At 43.3% G+C, this 20,000-nt stretch overlaps 2 protein-coding genes across 2 annotated transcripts in view; one reads left to right on the forward strand and one right to left on the reverse strand.

Annotated features, from left to right (window-relative positions):
• The window catches only part of cmtm3 (CKLF-like MARVEL transmembrane domain containing 3), a 17,606-nt gene extending 9,087 nt beyond the window's left edge, over positions 1-8,519 (forward strand). The window contains exons 4-5 of the mRNA XM_063187808.1: positions 365-488; positions 6,191-8,519. Coding sequence (XP_063043878.1) covers positions 365-488; positions 6,191-6,216 — 150 coding nt within the window. The 3' untranslated portion in view covers positions 6,217-8,519. The remainder of the gene's footprint in view (positions 1-364; positions 489-6,190) is intronic.
• Positions 8,520-9,572: 1,053 nt separating this feature from the next.
• The window catches only part of cmtm4 (CKLF-like MARVEL transmembrane domain containing 4), a 63,926-nt gene continuing 53,498 nt past the window's right edge, over positions 9,573-20,000 (reverse strand). The window contains exon 4 of the mRNA XM_063187705.1: positions 9,573-15,028. Coding sequence (XP_063043775.1) covers positions 14,864-15,028 — 165 coding nt within the window. The 3' untranslated portion in view covers positions 9,573-14,863. The remainder of the gene's footprint in view (positions 15,029-20,000) is intronic.

Below are 20,000 nucleotides of genomic sequence, written 5' to 3' on the forward strand. Positions count from 1 at the left end.
AAAGCTAATTAAAACAAGTCTCCTGCATTGTGATTGGTCTGCCAGATTCAGGGCATTGGGGCATTGTCTGAGGCTAGACCCACTCACAGGCAAAAATAATTTTGATCGCTGGCGGGTGGGGCTAGTTTGCTAGGCTAGCTCCATCAACTTTCTAAGCAAATGTAGGTCCCTAGAACCCAGAACTGCGTAGCATACAAGTAAAAGGGCCTCAAGTGTGCATTCTGCTATTTGTCGAGGGGGGTGGGGGGGGATTTTCCCTTGTCTGTACTTTTTGTTGTTGTTGACAGACTGTGTGTGTGTGTGTGTGTGTGTGTGTGTGTGTGTGTGTGTGTGTGTGTGTGTGTGTGTGTGTGTACATGTCCAGGTATTTGGCTTCATTGCCACCATCTTCTTTGCCCTGGACTTCTACCTGATCTTCAACGACCTTGCCGAATACCTGAAGGGCGGAGCAGGCCCTGACGCCACGGACGACCCCCCCACCCCTCCAGGTGAGACTTAACCTCTGTGACCTTTAACCCTACCCCACCACTCACCCCTCCAGGATTAAAGGTCAAGTTCAAGGTCTGCCAGTGGAACACTTTATTTGTCATCGAAAAGATTTAACAACCATAGTACTATATAGTTATGACACAGACTTTATTAATACATAACTGTATTGTAATTCACAACTTTGTCATTGGAAATTTGAACAGGAGACATGTGTTTGAGTGTGGTGATTTGTCAAAAAGGAGGGGGGGAGGGGGTAAAAGATTTAAGCAATATCAGTGGTGTTGCTTTTAATCACCATGACAAAAGCCACCCTTCTGGGTATTAAAACAAACCAGGGGTGCATTTCTCAAAAGTGTAGTTGCTAACTACGGTAGCTTTTTCGTTGGTTGCAATGCAATTTCCCATTGGCAACTACCCAAGTTGCTAACTGCTAACAACTACGCTTTCGAGAAATGCACCCCAGTAAGAAACATCCACACCCACCCTGACAGATTTCACCTCTAAGAAATGTAAATCTCTTTCAGTTACATAATAACTGTAAAAGAACTGCGTAAGCTACAGTATATGCAGGGTTCCCACGGGTCATGGAATTTCTGGAATATCATGGAATTTCATAAAAGTTTTTCCAGTCATGGAAAGTCATGGGCCTCTTTTATAAAACTTTGCGGAAGAAATGCGCCAAAAGATGGCGCACGCACGAAACTCAGGATGTGTGTGCGCAAGAAAATATTCAGATTTATAAAGCATGGCGCACGCACGTTCCACGTCGATTTCCCTTTATAAATCCCAACTGACTCTGAAGTTGCGGCAAATGTGCGCACCTGTGGACACACCCATAATTATCTATGAATATTCAGTGAAACGCCCAAAATGAATATTTATATATGTGGACGGCGTGCGGAAAGCAGGCGAGATAGCCTATTTACCACATGTGGAGCAAACAGTTTTATTAGATAGGCCTCGAGAACGTTGGGCAAAGTGGAGCGGGAAGTCGTAGGCTACAAAAATAAAACCTTGAATTGCAGCATGTGGATGGTTATGTTGACAAAAATCACGCTATACCAGAAGTAAAAAATAAATAAAATAAGGATGGCATGGACATGAACCTGCCAAGTCATGGACATGTAGGCCTAGGCTAGTATTAATTGAGTCGTGAACAAAGGGAAAAATAGCTGCGTCAAGGAAACATCTCACATGGCATGTCCCCATGTGAAATTCACCGGTAGAAAATCTATTCGCTGTCTCATCGCACCTCATATGCACCGGGTTTAAACTTTTTTCAACAATTGCCGTTGGTCACTGCGCGCAGCTGTCTGCTTTCAGTTCAAAGCGACGCTCCAACATTCGATCGACATATCCACAGACAGCATGACTGTGATGGAGTGACCATCACTAGGTTGTGGGTGTGTTCTGACTAACATGCCAATGAGCCTGGCTCTTTGGTGTAGCGGTCAGAGCCCCGGTTTACTACCCCAGAAGGTCTGGGTTCAAGTCCCAGCTGGGCAACTCTACTCCCCTTCGCTACAAATGGTGTCAGAAGTGGGATGGTACCGTGAGGCCATCGGAAGCGTACCCATGGTGTGTGAGCTGTAATTCCATGTGAGGGACCCCCAGGATTGGTGACCCCCGTGTGAGGGACCTCAGTGATAGGTGAAGCATTGATGATGGGGCACACTGGATGGGAGAAGCATGATGGGCAGTTGCGTGAGGGACACCATGAGTGTGTGAAGCGCACGGGTGCGCTTCCCGAAGGGGAAGGCAATGTGATGGAGTGACCATCACTAGGTTGTGGGTGTGTTCTGACTAACATGCCAACGAGCCTGGCTCTTTGGTGTAGCGGTCAGAGCCCCGGTTTACTACCCCAGGTACTTACTACCTGGTTCAAGTCCCAGCTGGGCAACTCTACTCCCCTTCGCTACAATGACATATGGGCCTTTTCTAGTCTGTATTTATTAAATGTGTGTATTATAAACGTACATTATCAGTGTATAAGGCCAGCTGTCAAATGCACACCTCTGCTTTGATGACGAATAACCGCATGGAAAAGAAATGACATGCAACAAGAGAAACGAAGCTGTCCATTAGTATGGCACTTGCGCTTGCCTGTATGGCTGAGAAAATCAACCATTACAGATGCACTTGGGACTCGAGCAGATGATTCTGCAACTGGCTTAAATGTTGACGTAATTCCTTGCAGACTCGGAACACTCTATAGCCTACCGATATATTATAGCCCGATACTGGAAAGGTCCGTGGTTATTGTTAATAAAATGTAGTGTATTTCCAAATGTAACGTAGGCCTATCCTAAACGTACAATTTCAAGCGTCTATTACATGCATGTGGCTATGGATAGGCCAGGTAGGCCTACTTATTATTTTCCACCATTACCAAACAACAAACAACCGCGTTTTCGTTGCGAACTGGATTAACTAATGTTAAAGTGACTATCGTGACACGTGACCTTTGATTTTTTTCTTCAACCAATTTCGGGTCGTTCTTCCAGCTACCTCCCGAGGTCGCGCTTTCCGCGTTTGGTCTTTTGTTTAGTGCCTACGCATGGGTCAAACTTTGCGTGGAGCTGCGCATGTTTACCGCCAAGTTCTTTTTCTATAAATACCAAACCTTGCGGTGAACTTGGCGTGCGCAGTCTTTTGTGCGTACGCACCCGTTATAAATGAGGCCCATGGAGTTTTACCATTTTTCATGAACAGTCATGGAATATCATGGAATTTTCTTACCAGTTGTGTAGAAGCAAAAACTTTTTTGTTTGGTGTATAATATTGTTTCTCACTGGTTATACTACAACGCTTCCAGAGACGGTTTGGTTTCGCGCTGTTATGTGCAACATTCTAGAATGCAATGTGCCCGGCACTGGCTCTAGGGGTGAAGATAATCTTCAGTTTTTACACTTTTAAAAACATTTTAACATCATTTTTTTTTACAGAAGTGGTCATGGAAATTCAGTTTTTTTGGGTCTGGAAAGTCATGGAAAATCATGGAATTTTATATCTGAATTAGAGTGGGAACCCTGTATATGCTGTGCAGAGGAAAGCCTTTCAAAGGAGAGGCTCTTTCTGTGCAGAATAGGCCATCTGCTGGTCTGGTGCAGGGCTGGTGGTAAGTGCTGGTGGTTATAGACGGTGGGGGGCTAACCCCATGTGGTAATGTGAGCTGCGGCATTCACCAGATGAGTCCTAATAGGCCCTGATTGGCTGTGATAAAGCACGATGGGTTGTGATTGGCCAGCCCGTTTCTCCAGCCATGCTGCTTCCTGTTCCGACAAAACCACAGCAGGACAGGAAATGAACAAGGAATTAAATTTAAAAAACACTGCTCCGGGATTTCTAGCAATTTCCCCCTGGCCTGCTGCTGTAATTAATTCATTAGGGGTGACCAGACGTCCTCACTTCCCCCCAGTCGTCATTAGGGGGCAGCAGACGTCCTTGTGTCCCCCTGGGACATGTCCTCTCTTTGACCTCTAACTAGGCTTCTGTACACTGATGACACACTGAAGTGTATCAGACAGAATGTAAATCTGAATGTACTCGCCGCGTGAAACGCTGAGGGTCGAAAGTGTACATCACTGCACTTAAACAAGGTACACAGTAGCCTACACAGAATGAGTAATTGAACAGACCAGGTGTCAAAATGTATGACATGCAGGGCTCTAAATTAACACTAGCCAACTGGTCAAATGCTGGTGAAAATTCAGTTTGGCTGGTAGAACAGACCAATTTACTAGCCACTTGACCCATAAGTGGGTGTGTGTTTAGCTGATGAGATTAACATCCACTAGCCATTTTGGCTGGTGATGAAAAAAGTTAAATTAGAGCCCTGATGACATGGGCTTGGAACTCAGGAAGTCCATCATTATCATCTCGATAATCAGTTCATTTTCTGTAGTAACTACAGTAGTTCAAAGCTCATTTAACAAATTTCAAAATGAATGCATTCGCTCATAGCTGATTGTTATCTATAGTAATTTTTTTTTGTTAAAAGTTCGCTCATAGTTCCAAAATTGATCTACGTAGTTCATAGTTTTTTTGCAATATATTCTTGCAAGCTACTGTATATTGTTCAAAACTATTGTACTGCCAAAGCCCATATAACACCACAAACAGCCATTACTTTAAATCAGAACAGCAAAACTATATTTGTTAGATTTCATCTCATATCATTGGGGCTTTTTACGGAGCATTTAGCGGGTTTTACACCTGCAACACTAAGGAAATGTGGCCCCCTATTTAACGAAGGTGCATGCAGTGTTCGCAGGCACCAGCATAAACTCGTTTATAGTTTGTTCATTAGCAATAAATAGTGTGCCTTCAGTTCATGTCACCAAAAATATGAACTAGTTCATGGACTATAGTTCATTGATCTAGTACAGGTACTACACTGACTATAATGAGTGCTTAGTTAGTACTCTACTCTACATTCTGGGTTTGACTGAATCAATAACAGCAACAACTGCGTCCAATATCAACAGCCACAAAAACACCAAGAAAAACAAAGATAGTGGATTCAAGAGATTACTAATAATGCAATTACATTTTATATTCATGCTGCCCATTCACAAGTGTTACTTTTTAAACAAATACCTACCACCACCGTCAAATTCTAAGTATTCATTATGACTGGGAAAATTGCACTTTTCATACTGTACATGAAAAGAGGGATCTTCTCCATGGTCCGCCATTTTGAATTTCAAGAAATATCCATTTTTAGCTGTGAAAATTGCTGTACTTTGGTCATACTAGTAAATATTGGTGTATTACTAATATTCATGAAAAGATCATATTTGGCAATAGGCAGCCCAGTTTCAATGAGCAGGGTAGTTGCAATACCTAGTCTGGCCACATCCTACACAGCGCACCTTTAATAAACGTTTTATAACTAATACAAAAGAAATAGCACTGTGTAACTAATAAACCAGTAGACCCCTGTGTATAGCTTATATAGGTATCTCTGTGTGTGTATACAGTGTAACTGATCATATGCATATAGCCCACTGTATAGCTAGCAAGTACTCCCCCACCTTGTTTATTTTTGAAATGTGAATGGAGGCCGGATAACTTCATCCAGAGGGAACGAGAAGAGGAGGAGGGGATCAGGGGAAGGGGGAGAGTCGAGGCAAAAGAGGAGAGGAGAAGAGAGGAGAGGAGAGGAGAAGAGAGGAGAGGAGAGGAGAGGAGATGAGAAGAGAGGAGTTGTGGAGGAAAGAAGAGGTCAATGAGAGGTGACATGGGGAGAGGAGAGGGAGGGAAGGCAGGAGGAGAGGAGCAGGAGAAGAGGGCAGGGGAGAGGCCAGGGGGAGGAGAGGAGAAGAGGGCAGGGAAGGTTGGAAGGAGGGGAAGGAGGAGGAGAGGAGCAGGGGGAGGGGAGGAGAGGAGAAGGGGGCAGGGAAGGTTGGAAGGAGGGGACAGAGGACAGGGGAGAGGGGGAGGAGAGTAGAAAAGGGCAGGGAAGGTTGAAAGGAGGGGAAGGAGGAGGAGAAGAGGAGTGAATGTTGGGCAGTGGGAGGAGAGGAGGGCAGGGAGAGGAGGAGGAGGAGGAGGAGGAGAAAAGCTGTGGAGGACAGGGAGAGAAGAGGGAGAAGAGGCGGTGGAGATTGAGGGAGGGGAGGCAAGGGGCAGAGAGGAGGGACAGGGCTGCTTTTCTCATTTCCCTTCTCGTTTCTCTTTTTTCTTCTCCGCTTCCTAGATGACTCAGACTCCGATTCCGACTGAAGAAGAGGGAGGGGGCTTTACCAGAAAGTGGCTGACTGGCCTGAGGCGTCCACACCAGTGCCTGACTGAAAAGGACAAAAGACCCCTGATCTGATATCTGACTGTGTGTGCGTGACTTGTGTGTGTGTGACCTGATCTCTCGGCTCTAGAGAAGAACACTGAGCCCCACCTCCCCTCACATGGATGCCAAAAGCAGGAATATAATACTCCCACTTGGACTCTTTATTTCTCTCTCTCTCTCTCTCTCTCTCTCTCTCTCTCTCTCTCTCTCTCTCTCTCTCTCTCTTTCTCTCTCTCCTGATGGAAGGTTCGGCCTCTGGCACAGAAAATGCGGAGCCATGGAATTCAGAGTTGCACAACCAGGGTGCAGGAAGTCGATTGGTGACATGATTCACAGAGATTCAAATCATTCTAGACTAACACAGAACCACTACATAACAAGCAAAGATGAGGTAAAAAAAATACTTAAAATGAATGACATTTACCTTTGCTGCACTTTCAGTGTTTGATGCTCACTTCCTGGAGCTGCTTTGGAACTATGGCTGTATCTCAAAGTCAAGGATGCTGGCCTTGAAACGCCCAGTGATTGGAATACTCTTTAGTGAACTCCACGGAGTATATCCAGTCCCTGGGCGTTTCAACGTCCTAGCAAGGCAAGGATCCTTGACTTTGAGATACAGCCATTGTCAGTGGCGATCTGTGTGTCAAAGGCTCCATGAGGCTCCTGTGTGTCAAAGGCTCCTTGTTGTGTAAAAGTGGAAGACGGAGGTGAATGGGATTAGCCTGACTCTTACTGCCATTGCTCTGAGAAAGTGTATGTGGCACAGCCCCTTATTCATGACAACTCCTTCTGTGTGTGTGTGTGTGTGTGTGTGTGTGTGTGTGTGTGTGTGTGTGTGTGTGTGTGTGTGTGTGTGTGTGTGTGTGTGTGTGTGTGTGTGTGTGTGTGTGTGTGTGTGTCTGTGTGTGTGCACGTGCTCCATGCACATCTGAGGCTATGAATGTCTTGCAGTATTTTTCCCGGGCTTGCCCTGAATTTGTTGTTTACTTTTTTTAGTACTGAATCCAAGAGTTTTACTATAGTAAAACAGTGTGTGTGTGTGCGTGTGTGTGAGAGTTTATCGTACATTAAGTATGGACATATTTGTGTTTTTAACAATATTCAACAATTGGGAGATATGTTTTCATATTGTCACATTATAGATTGTAGTAAGCTAGATTGTAGCAAGTAGATTGGGAAAGGTTGGGAAATAGCGGATCATGGCCGTTTCCTATTGTCTAGTGTGCGTCCTTCGAAGTGTGTCAGCCTTCGTAATCACGGCCAGTGGTTGGATACTCTTTGGTGAACTATGTATCCAATCACTGAGCGTGAGCGTGACTAATAATGCGGACACACTACCAAAGCTCATACACTTCACATTGGGAAACAGTGCATGTCTTGGTGCCCTCTCTCTCTCATGTTTGCATTTGAAGCCTTTGCTAGCCGTAGCTATAGCTCTCAGACAGACCAGCTTCCCTAGCTTTCTTTGTATGTACACTAGGGCTGTAACTTTATTGGATCGAACCAAGAAATCGCGATACTCAGAGTCACGGTACTGTATCGTGATGTAAATCGGCAGTATCATAATCCGCCCTTTCAAAGTTTTGTTATCATTCAGTCCAGAAAACAGATTTGATGTGATGGTGCTTCCAACCTTCAAATGAGATACATTTCAGAAATCGTGGGGTGCATCGAACCGCAAGTCAAAAATCGTGATATAACCGAATCCTGAGTTGAGTGTATCATTACAGCCCTAATGTACACAGACATACCTAAGGCAGCAGAGTGAAACTAAGAGCACCACTTTAGAGAGATGAAGACATTTCCTTTAAAGGTAGTCAGTCCCTCTTCTGCCCTGGAGCTGCACTGCACCATAGGCACAGCAAGGGACAAGACCTGGGAGACAGACCATGAACACAGTGGAGGAACCGTTTACAATCAACACTGTTAAACATCTTGAGCTGGCTCAACTTGCAACTTTAAAGTCCAACCAGTTGACTCAAAAAGACACATTAACTGGATTTGAGGTTTCAACTCGGAAATGAACTCAACTTCAGGTTTATTACGCCAGCTTGTTTGAGTGTTAATTCAACACGAACTAAATGACAGGAAACTAGTTGGCAAGAGCTGGTCAACAGGGACAACTCTACGGTATATGTTGTGTCTTTTAGAATCCTTGGCAGCAGTTTAGAGAGTATGGGAACTCCATGCGATGTTTCAAAGTGAGAGGTCAGCACACTTAAAATCCTTTTTGTTTTCTTTTATTATTTCATGGCTGGATTACGTTTCGACTTCACAGTTTTAACGTAATCCAGCCATGAAATAATGAAAGAAAACAAAAAGGATTTTAAGTGTGCGGATCTCTCACTTCGAAACTACAGTCAGCCTTTGTCCTGCACCTTTTCCTGGGATGTGCACAATCTTCACCTTCAACTCCATTCGATGTGCCTTATTCTGAGGGGTCTAAGAAATATGCCTGCTCAAACTATTTAAAGGTCTAGGAAACTTGCCTTATTCCAGGTGTTTAGAGTCTAAGACGTGTGCCTTATCCTGAATGTTTACTACCAGCCAAACAAGGGTGGCCTACCTGTGGCTTACCACTATTTTTATTATTATTGAAATATTGCTTTTTTCGTCTTTTTATATTTCTTTCATCACAGTGACTTGTTTTTTTGTATTTTTATTATGAGTGTGTTTGTTAAGAAACACTAAACCCTGATGATTACAGCTAAAGCCAGCACTGCTAATGCCCCGTCACTGCCTTCCTCCTCACCAGCCGTGTGTGTGTGTGTGTGTATGTGCGTGTGTACTATTTGCTTGTGCATGAATGAGATTGAGTGTTTTATATTTTAGTGCTTTTCTCCTATCACAAAGTGGAACGGTCAATATATGACTTTTTTGTTTGTTTTGTTCAATGAGAGCCATGTGCATTTAATAAACACAAACATATGTTGTTATATTCACAGACTATGCCTCTATAATTGACTATGGCTTCGTATTTATTATAAAACTATAAAACTGTGGCATCATGCATCATGTGCCGCGCAGACAGTTTTTCAGTGGAAAGTGTATTTGTTTTAGGGGCAGCCATGGCTAAATGCTGGTCTTCAGATCAGAGGGTTGCAGGTTCGAATCCCACCACTACCAGCACCTTCATCCATGGTTGAAGTGCCTGCGAGCAAGGCACATTGCTCCAGGGTCTGCAACCAATAACCTGTACCTAAATACCTGTAAATCCCTTTTTGATTAAAAAGTGTCACCTGTGTAATGTAATGTAACGTATCACATCAATGAAGAGGCAACAGTACAACGCCTGGAATCATTTAATTCATTATTATTGTTAGCAGACTTAAACCGTGTGAACCCCACAATTAGCATTGGTACAGAGATTGGTACAGAGAAATCTATAAATACAAAAATACACATTTGAGTACTAATGCATTGGTTGCACACACCAGAGGTGCTACTCGCACATCTACACACACACACACACACATACAAACATACACACACACACTTGAGCTGAAATGGTGCGTACTTCAGTTAATGGTCCCGCTGATATCAGTTAAAAACACACCATTTCACATGTTTACCCCACCCCCAAATAACCAGTCCAACTTCAGGCAGTCTTAAGACTACAAAAAACATACATACATACATACATACATACATACATACATACATACAAACATAAGTGATTGAGCAACGTCTCAATACAAACTTCATAAAACAATATCATATTTACATCATAGTTATCGCTTCTTGTTTGCTGATACCATCTACTTAAGGTTTACTTTGTGATTGGTCCAAAAAAACAGCCACAGTGTGAGCGATGGACAACACAGCTTTGTGATTGGTCCAAAAGCATGGGCACAGCTTTGTGATTGGTCTAAAGATATGTTGGCTACTCCAATGGTGGACATCAAAGCAACACGGGTGTTAAGAGGCTGGTCTGAGTTTGCACACAGTATCATTGGCTTGAAAAGAAATGGGAAACACCAGACAAAATTCTACTATAGACATATCAAAGCATAGCCTACCACATTTCATTTGTTTTATCTTCAAAAGCACACAAATATAAGACACTTTATAAATACACACTAGTGATTGTCTATAAATGTAAGCACGCCCCAAAAACTTTTTTTTTTAGAAAAAAAAGAAAAGAAAACACCCTTCACCATGTTTCCCTCTAATTAAACATTCCTGAAGCCAAACAGTTATAATGTAGAAACACTCTCACACACACGTGCACACACGTGCGCACACACACACAAACTAGGTTAAGTATTGAGAATTTGCAAGAATGCCTTTAACATACTGGATCCTGCAAGGCACTCTTGGAGCATTGTACCATACGAGCACGCACACCACACACACACACACGCACGCACGCACACACATACGCACACTGGAGTCAAACAGGCAGAGAGTGCTGGAGGACGAAGAGGCACCGTTCTTCATTGTTCATGGACAAGACAGAAAATATATATATACTGTAAATATGCAGTCTATTACTGTAAATGTATGTTGTGTTTCAAAAGTACACATACGTCTACATACACATTCTTCAAATAGACCCAAATACACAAATACCAAGTTAAGACCTGTCATTAGGCAAATAATACAAGTAATGCTGAAACAATGTACTGAGACTCGTACGTATTGTCAACTCTTACGTTTGTCCTCCTGGTAATCATACTTGATGTAGAATGTAGAGGTGGCCTGCACACCTCGAATCTTTTATGCAGGTGCAGCAGCTATCTCAATGGAAGTCAGTTGAAAATGGTAGAAGAAGCGCAACGCTGCTACAATAACGGTCAAGGTTTTGATGTGAAAGCTGACGTTTCGATCAGTCAGACCTTTTAAAACCTTGACCGTAATCGTAGCAGTGTTGCGCTTCTTCTATAATTTTCAATCATACTTGATGCAATAGACAAGACTACCGCTTGGCCGACAGGGGAGGATTAGTTGATGAGCCTACGGGGCAACAGGCCCAGGGGCCTAGGCCCAAGGCCTGGGTGGTCACAGGCTGGGTTGCCAGATGAGGCTGATGATTTCCAGCCCAAAAAATGCTCAAACCCCACCTGGAAGCACTAAATCCCGCCCAATTATATTGATTTCTATGGCCAAAAATTGGCCATTTTTACCCGCAGACAGCCATCCTAATCTGGCAACACTGGTCACAGGTCTAGAGAGGTCATTTCAAACACCCACATGAATGCATACAAACACATCTTTCACATACACACATGTCATGTAAGCATACACGCATAGTATACACATATACAGTACATATTACTGTATACTGTATTTACGTTGCTTACACAAACAAATACATACATTTAATATGAATACAAAACCAAAAATAAGATGGGGATGTGATCGGTTCCAGGAAGTACATCCTGTGTGTGTGTGTGTGTGTGTGTGTGTGTGTGTGTGTGTGTGTGTGTTTGTGGAATGAAGCACGAGGAGTGTCCTGAATCAGTACATCAAATTCCAGATTAGTTGCGTAATATTGTGTTATTGTTGTAGCCATCAATGATGGGTAGCAGGCTTCACTCAGGTTTCTTGATAACTTTTAAGGGTGTTGTTCCAAATAAATACTTTGAATCAAAGAAAAGGGGGGCACACCTTGCATCAATTTTTCTTGATTTTGTGCACAGATGCGTTTCGGCGTGTGCCTTCCTACTACATCATCACGTATTACTGCCGTGCAATACTAGAACGCAGTAACTCAAAATGGTCGATTTTTTTTTTTATATCGGAAATCGGTTCTAAACTACCTCATTTGTCTTGTGTCCAAAAATGGTGGTCCAACACCGTCCCGTTTGGGAGAAAACTCATTTTGAAAGTGCAAAAATGACCCAAAAAAAGTTAAACAAAAACGCAGTAAGTCGGCGAGTTACTGCTGCACGTTCCAATGGGACTGGTTTGGGAGTAGACAGTAATACAAGCTAAGAACGCAGTAACTCCTGCAGTAACTCCATTTTGTGGCAGTAATACCAGCCAAGAACGCAGTAACTCTGTTTTTTGTGGCAAAAAGACACATAAATGTTGGGTTTTTTTTGTTTTTTTTGTGCATTAAATTTCTATCCTAAACAAGCATTACCAGGAAGTGTCACCACCAATTTACCGGCAACACAGTTGTCGCGCCATATGGAAAACTTTGAAGCCTTTTTTCTCAGTTTGCCGTTTTCAGAGTTACTGCGTTCTAAGATTGTAGGGCAGATTAGCAGGACATGATCAGATCATCCCTCGACGCTTAGCACAAGCACTACTTTCACATTAGCTTATATTATTATTATTATTATTATTATTATTATTATTATTATTATTATTATTACTATCATCATCATTATTAATATACCTCACCACAAACACTGTGTAACTGTTTTCTTCATAGTCGTTCTCGTTAAGTCTTGGCATCTCTGTTGCTGTCGGCTGCATCCTGCACCAGTTCCCATGATTAGGATCCCAAGTGTTCATGTGGGGAATGGTCACTTCTCAAACTGAAGACATGCGTCTTTAGTGTACCTCATCTCTCTGGTTTTGATTCAGCGCAAGACTAGGCTACCAATGCTACATATCAATGTCACACATTGGCGTAGGACTATCCTAGCTGATGCTACATGTCAATGTCACACATTAGCATACGACTAACACAGCTAATGCTACATGTCAATGTCACACATTAGCACACGACTAACACAGCTAATGCTACATGTCAATGTCACACATTAGCATAGGACTAACACAGCTAATGCTACATGTCAATGTCACACATTAGCATAGGACTAACACAGCTAACGCTACATGCCCACGGCATGCATTAGCCAGCTAAAGCAAAGGTGGCAGTGTCATATACCTCAGTCCTTTGTCGTACATAAGGCATTTATGTAGAGGAAATTTCACCCTTATCGTAGTGTACATAACTCCTCATTTATGATGATGATGTAAGATGTAGGGAATATCAAATATAGTGTACTGTACATGTCCATCGTTGTACAGGTGCTATACGCCTACAGCTTATACAGGAGAGCTTTGTCCAAAGCTGCTTTATACACGTTATAAATGTAGTCCAGATTTGTGGTGCGTGTGTGTGTGTGAATGTGTGTGTGTGTGTGTGTGTGTGTGTGTGTGTGTGTGTGTGTGTGTGTGTGTGTGTGTGTGTGTGTGTGTGTGTGTGTGTGTGTGTGTGTCACTTTAGATTATGCCGAACAGGCGAGAGTGCAGAGAGTGCAGAGTGTGTATTTCCTCCGGGTGACAGAAGGTGTTTGTCGAGACTGATTTTTTGTCTTTTGTCTGGCTCAGATGCTGCTGGTCTAACTTCATCTCCCTAGTCTAGCTGCTCATCATGTGGACCCATACGGTGAAAGTTAAAGGTTAGAAAAAAAGGTCCTACCACGTGATGAGCCGAGCGCACAGAACACACAACAACAACAACAACAACAACAACAAAAAACAGGCTACCTCGGTCATGGAGGAGCATTGGGGGAGAGGAGAGCACTGGTTATGTTATCCACTTCCCTCATTCACACGGAGATGCTGGGGATCCAACCAGCACACTTATGGTTACCAACAAACAACTCTGTAACTTGCTTGCCGATAATTGTCCAACACATCTGATCTGATCTGCTGTGTGAATGGACTCTTAAGTTAGAGCAGGAGTCACATTAGAAGTCCTCCAGACGGCACGGCACAGCTCAGGCTGACTGTCCTCCTCAGATACTGTAGATTCTAAAGCAAATCTGCTGGTGATGATAAAAGCACAATGCACACATCCATCCATCCATCCATCCGTCCATTAGTGTTGCCACACGTCCAGGTTTTTCCTGGATTGTCCCAGTTTTTGTGCTCTGTCTAGGTAAATGGATTAACTGTCCTGTTTTTTTTTAATAATACACGTCTTCATATTACCTTATTAAAATAAACACATATCATGAATGTTTCACGCTCGCGCGTCAATGTGTCCCGGTTTTTAACCTCTGAAATGTGGCAACCGTACCATTCATACATCCTTCAAATGCAGGAAGTTGTGTGGCTGAAATTACATTGTGTGTGTATGTGTGTGTGTGTGTGTGTATGCGTGCGTGCGTGTGTGTGTGTGTGTATGCGTGCGTGTGTGCGCATAGCTGTGTCAGGATTGCACACAATCAATGGTGCGACTGTTTGTCATGTGACTGTTTTCCTGGCATGTGATTTGATAATGATCCCATTAGGCTGTTTCGGAGGGCCAAGAAGAGTGGCATGAAATGACCTCCAGAGGGCGCCGTATGTGGATCAAAAGTGGACCAGACCGGACCAGACCAGTCCAGACCGCATCAGAGCCGAGCTGAGCTGGGCCTGGCCAGGTCCAACTGCGTGAAGCCAAGTTCCTGAAGTCCGAGGCCCGTCTTGGCAAAGGCCCCTGCCTATTGATAGGCATGATGAGAACAGGACGGGAACACACGGGAGCTCTGATTGGTGGATGTGGGGGGAGCGGGAGAAGTCCATTGGTCAATGTGCGAGAGTGGGTGATAGGTTGATTGGTGGATCTGGGGAATCGGGCCACTCTCATTGGTCAGCGTGAGTGGCGGAGAGTAAGAGGAGAGGTGCTGATTGGTTGGTTCACTGCAGCTCAGGGCGGGCCTCCACCTCTCCGCGGGAGGCGGTGCGAGCGCGTATGTACTCGCTGCTGGTCAGCTGACCTCCTTGGCCCTCCCCCCGCCTCCACCGGACCACCGCCAGGTAGCAGTTCACGGCATACACACCTGTCACCAGGAAGCCGAACACCTGCAACACACACACACACACACACACGCAAACACACACACACTTATTTACATAACTTGTGTATTTAGGCCATTTCTACATGCAAATAGTCAACACCACAGGTTAGTATGAAGCAGCAGAGCTCCTCTTGCTTAGAGTGGGATTGTAGCAGAGTTAAAACAAACATTTCCTCAAGCATGTCATCTGACAGGCTACTAATACTATACTATACTATACTATACTATACTATACTATACTATACTATACTATACTATACTATACTATACTACAGTGGTTCTTAACCTGGGGTGCGGGCACCCCCTGGGTGTGCGCCAGAGATTTCAGGGGGTGCGCAGAATTTTGTTTGTGTTAAGGTTGCGACCAAAATTCTGCTAGCAAACATTATAATTAGGCCAAATCAAAACCATATTAAAACATATTTTGGTCCCCATGTAAATTATTGATTTATGTCTCAAACAGAATCATTGCAATTAATCACTTAAATCACTTTTAGTGTGTATACACATGTAGAAGTTTGGGTTGGGGGTGCGTGGCTTGTCTTGGGCACAGGTAAGGGGGTGCGTTAAGAAAAAAAGGTTAAGAACCACTGCTATACTATACTAAATTACTATAGCTATGCGGATGATACCCAACTCTACTTATCTATGTCCCCCAATGACTACACCCCCCTTGAATCACTCTATCATTGCATTGACCAAATTAACAAATTGATGTCTCACAATTTCCTCTAGCTGAACACAGATACAACTGAAGTCATTATATTTGGGAAAAGAGAGGAGAGACAAAAGATTGCTACTACCCTTGAAAGTTACTATCCCAGTTAAAAATCTTGGGGTCCTCATTGACAGTGGCCTAAACTTTAACAGTCACCTGAAAGCTATTACTAAGTCTGCATTTTATCACATAAAAACGTCTCTAAATGTAGGGGCCTTATGTCTAAACATGATCTGGAGAAGCTAATACATGCCTTCATTTCTAGTAAGGTTGATTACTAACAGTCTTTTTACAGGCCTCAAAAAGACCATCAAACAACTTCAACTTGTACAAAATGCAGCAGCAAGGGTTCTTACAAAAACAAGGAAGTTCGACCACATTACTCCAATTTTAAGATCGCTGCATTGGCTCCTAGTAAGCTACAGAATTGATTTTAAGGCAATGCTACTTGTGTTTAAATCATTAAATGTAATGGGACCCACATATCTACTGGATATGTTTCAGCTGTATGCACCAACCAGGTCACTAAGGTGAACGGAGAAGAATTTGCTGGTGATTCCAAAAGTCAAAACAAAGTGTGGAGAGGCAGCCTTTAGCTTCTATGCTTCAAAGCTTTGGAACCAGCTTCCAGATGACGTAAAAAATGCACCCACTATTGATAGCTTTAAATCTAGACTCAAGACAAAGCTGTTCTCAGATGCTTTCCCCTAGCTTAAATTATATATCATTCTTATTTTTTTATTATTGTGTTCATTTTTATGTATTTTATTTATACCGTTTTATCTTAATGTTTTAAATGTTCTTTGACTCTAATTTATTTCCTTCTTTCTTCCCTGTTTCCTTCCTTTTTGCATTTGTTAATTTTGTGAAGCACATTGAGTTGCACCTGTGTATAAAATGTGCTATACAATTAAACTTACCTTGCCTTGCCTTGCCTATACTATACTATACTATACTATACTATACTATACTATACTATGCTATGCTATACTACACTACCATACTATACTATACTACACTATACTATACTTATACTTATACTATACTATGCTATACTATACTCTGCTATACTATACTATACTTTACTATACTATACTATACTATAATTTCATTTTATTTACAGACGGTGCTTACAACGTCGACTGCTAACTACAGTAGCTATAAACTGATAATGGAAAGTGAGTGGAAAATACACATAGGATGTAGCACAGCATGATTCTGTATTTTACATTTACTGTAATGTGACCACAAGCGCCTCACCTCCTCCATACACACACCACAGCATAGCTGCCAACAGAACACTCCAGTTTTTCACGGGTTTCTCCCGTAATTTAGACCCCTCATCGCCCCTGTATTTGACCGTAATTTAGACCCCTCTCCTGCCCCCTCCCAGTATTCTACCGTAATTTTGATCCCTCTACCTCCCCCCCCCTAGCCTGGGAACTCCCATACTGCCTTTAGTTCTACACAATCGTTTCGATCTGAAAGACAATCTCACTTGTGATTAGGTCTGGTGTTAACCAGGCAACCCCCCCCCCCCCCCCCCCCCCCACACACACTCTATTCTACATTCGTTTCTGGCCGTCATTACAAGGGGTCATGATGACTCATCCACCCCCCCCTCTCTCTTTCTCTCTCTCTGTCTCTCCCTCCCTCCCCTCCTCCCTTCCTCTCTGGCCTGGGGAAGCAGTACGGTGGTTGGGATTTACCCAGGGTTCCTAGCGCCTATGCAAAGTCGGGGGTTTTACGGGCTCCCTGAGAGCTGAGAGCTGGGATGTGTTTAGACCTGGCCTGGGGGCTCTGTTGTAGTCTCCCTGGAGTTCCCCTGCTGAGGGTGTCTGTCTGTCTGCCTTCAGTTCCAACGCTATTCAGCACATACTGTGTTTACTGTAGCTAGGCAGACGTCTACTCAGCTAAGTAGTCAGCACCACAATGTGCTTAGCTAGTACGGAGCGTCGTCCGCCTTCAAACACTATTCAGCAGATACTGTTCTTGGGCTGGTCTTGGGCATCTCTTGCAGCCTTCAAGAAACAAGTAAAGACCTTCCTCTTTCGAGAGGAGCTACTAAACTAATGCTTGAGCTGGCCTAGCCCCAGGGCAGACTCTTGACATGATGTTTAGTTTAGTTTAGTCTAGTTTAGTTTAGTTTGAGTGTGTGTGTGTGTGTATGTGTTTGTGTGTGTGTGCTGTGTGTGTACTCTTTATTAATTAAAAAAAAAAAACTAACCCCTCTTTGCAACTGCACTTGTTGTTCTGTATATTTCCTGTGCACTTTGTATTTGCTTGTGATGTTGGCTTGATTATGTCCTCTTTTGAAAGTCGCTATGGTTATAAAGCGTCTGCCAAATGCAAATGTAATGTAATGTAATGTAATAATGTAATGTAATGTAGTCAGACCCACATGTCTATGGATTTAGGCCGCTGTCTAGAACAGACTCTTCAACACATACTGTAATGTTGATACTCAAGCCAGGGGGTCATCCCTATGTTCCCCGGGTCCTATGTTCCCCGTGTCCTATGTTCCCTGCAACCGGGGAACTTGGGCTCTTTTTTCAAAAAAGGGTTCTATGTTCCCCGCTGCTTCCAAGTAGACTGCTGCCGCATGGCAAAGCGCAGGTTGTTGTTGCACCTCTGACAGGTTAGGTGTAGGGATAGTTTTGGTTAGGGCACAAATTTTACAACTCAGAAACATTGCATTACTGACAGGTTAGGTTTAGGGATGGTTTAGGGAAGGGCACAATTTGAAAACTCGGTAACATACAATGTGGGGAACTTAGGAGCAGTGTTGAGTACGTTACTTTGAAAAAGTAACTAGTTACTAGTTACTAGTTACTTCTCCAAAAAAGTAACTGAGTTACTTCCTGAGTTACTCCGGTATCAAAGTAACTAGTTACCAGTAAAAGTAACTATTGCGTTACTCGCCCCCCCGACCATGTTTCATAAACCACATAGAGAAGGACGGTAAAGACAGGTAACGATAGGCCTACAAACAACAATTTATTGCAACATAATAAACCAAAGCCACTGGATGGACAATATATAGCCTATAGATTTTTATTTTTTTTATAAAAGAAAATAACACATTTTAATAGGCTTATTTAAATTCAACTGAAAATGTGCATGTTAAATCCAACTTTAAATTACTACTAAATGTAGTATTTACATTTTAATTATTACTAAATGCTATCCTTTCAAACAAGACCAGAGATTTTCTATCTAAACTGTCTCTGACAAGACTACGATTACGTCATTTTGTAGTTCACAGAGTCGTGAAGCAGTAAAAGACGCGACCTGTGACGCGACCACAAAATGCGGAAGTAGCCACTTTGCGTCTTTGGGTGCATCCCAATATGTGACCTTGCCTCCTCCACTTGCCTCCTCCACTTGCTTCTCGTCATGATGACATCACTGACAACAGCATTATATTTCAATATCTTGCAAAAGCTCAATTGTAAAGTCTTTTTCTCATTTGCAATTGGGATGGTGAATGAAAAACAGTCCCTCAAAAGTTGTTGTGGCGAGGCTGACAGCTGGGAAACTTTATCGTTTTCTCCACGGAGGAGGGGCCAGGAGGCGGGACGAGGAGACAAGCACAAGTGGAGGAGGCAAGGACACATATTGGGATGCACCCTTTGTCTCGAAGCGTGCGAGTTGAGTTTGTGTTGTTATCAGCGAACTATCAGCGAGCTATTTCATCGTGGTTAGTGAGAAGTTGAATCATGATGAAGTTCTGAGCATGTTATTTGCCTATTCTGACTCTGAAGGACAGTTTTTATGTCACGAGGAGGATAATGATCGGACGAGTACTCTTTGTTTACCGCGGCGAAACTTCCGAAGGCAGTGATGCCGACATGCGAAGCAAGGATGTTCTCTAAGCACACACACACATTGAAACTCATTCGGTGACTTTATCCGATCTCAAGTGAGTCGGCGGTAGTGGCGAATGCAGTCGTAGTGTCCATACAGGTAGTCCTATTGGTGGAGGAATTAGGGGTGAGAGTGGTTCTGGTAATGTTAGCTTGCGCTCCCTCCATTCAGCCCCCGGTGATGCGGGTAGCCACCTATCCGGACGCAAACGCAACAATCCTGGGATCAGACAAACACTGTTCACCAAGCAGCACACACACACACACACATTCTGTCCCTCTTTCTGACTTCTACTGGGTGGATGGCAGCGGCGAACGTGGCCATATGACCGTATGGAGAGGTTTTGGTAATAGAACGCACGGTGACGACGCATAGGCTACCCAAACAGTAA

This window comes from Engraulis encrasicolus, chromosome 22 (assembly GCF_034702125.1).
Source record: "Engraulis encrasicolus isolate BLACKSEA-1 chromosome 22, IST_EnEncr_1.0, whole genome shotgun sequence".
NCBI classification, from domain to species: Eukaryota; Metazoa; Chordata; class Actinopteri; order Clupeiformes; family Engraulidae; genus Engraulis; species Engraulis encrasicolus.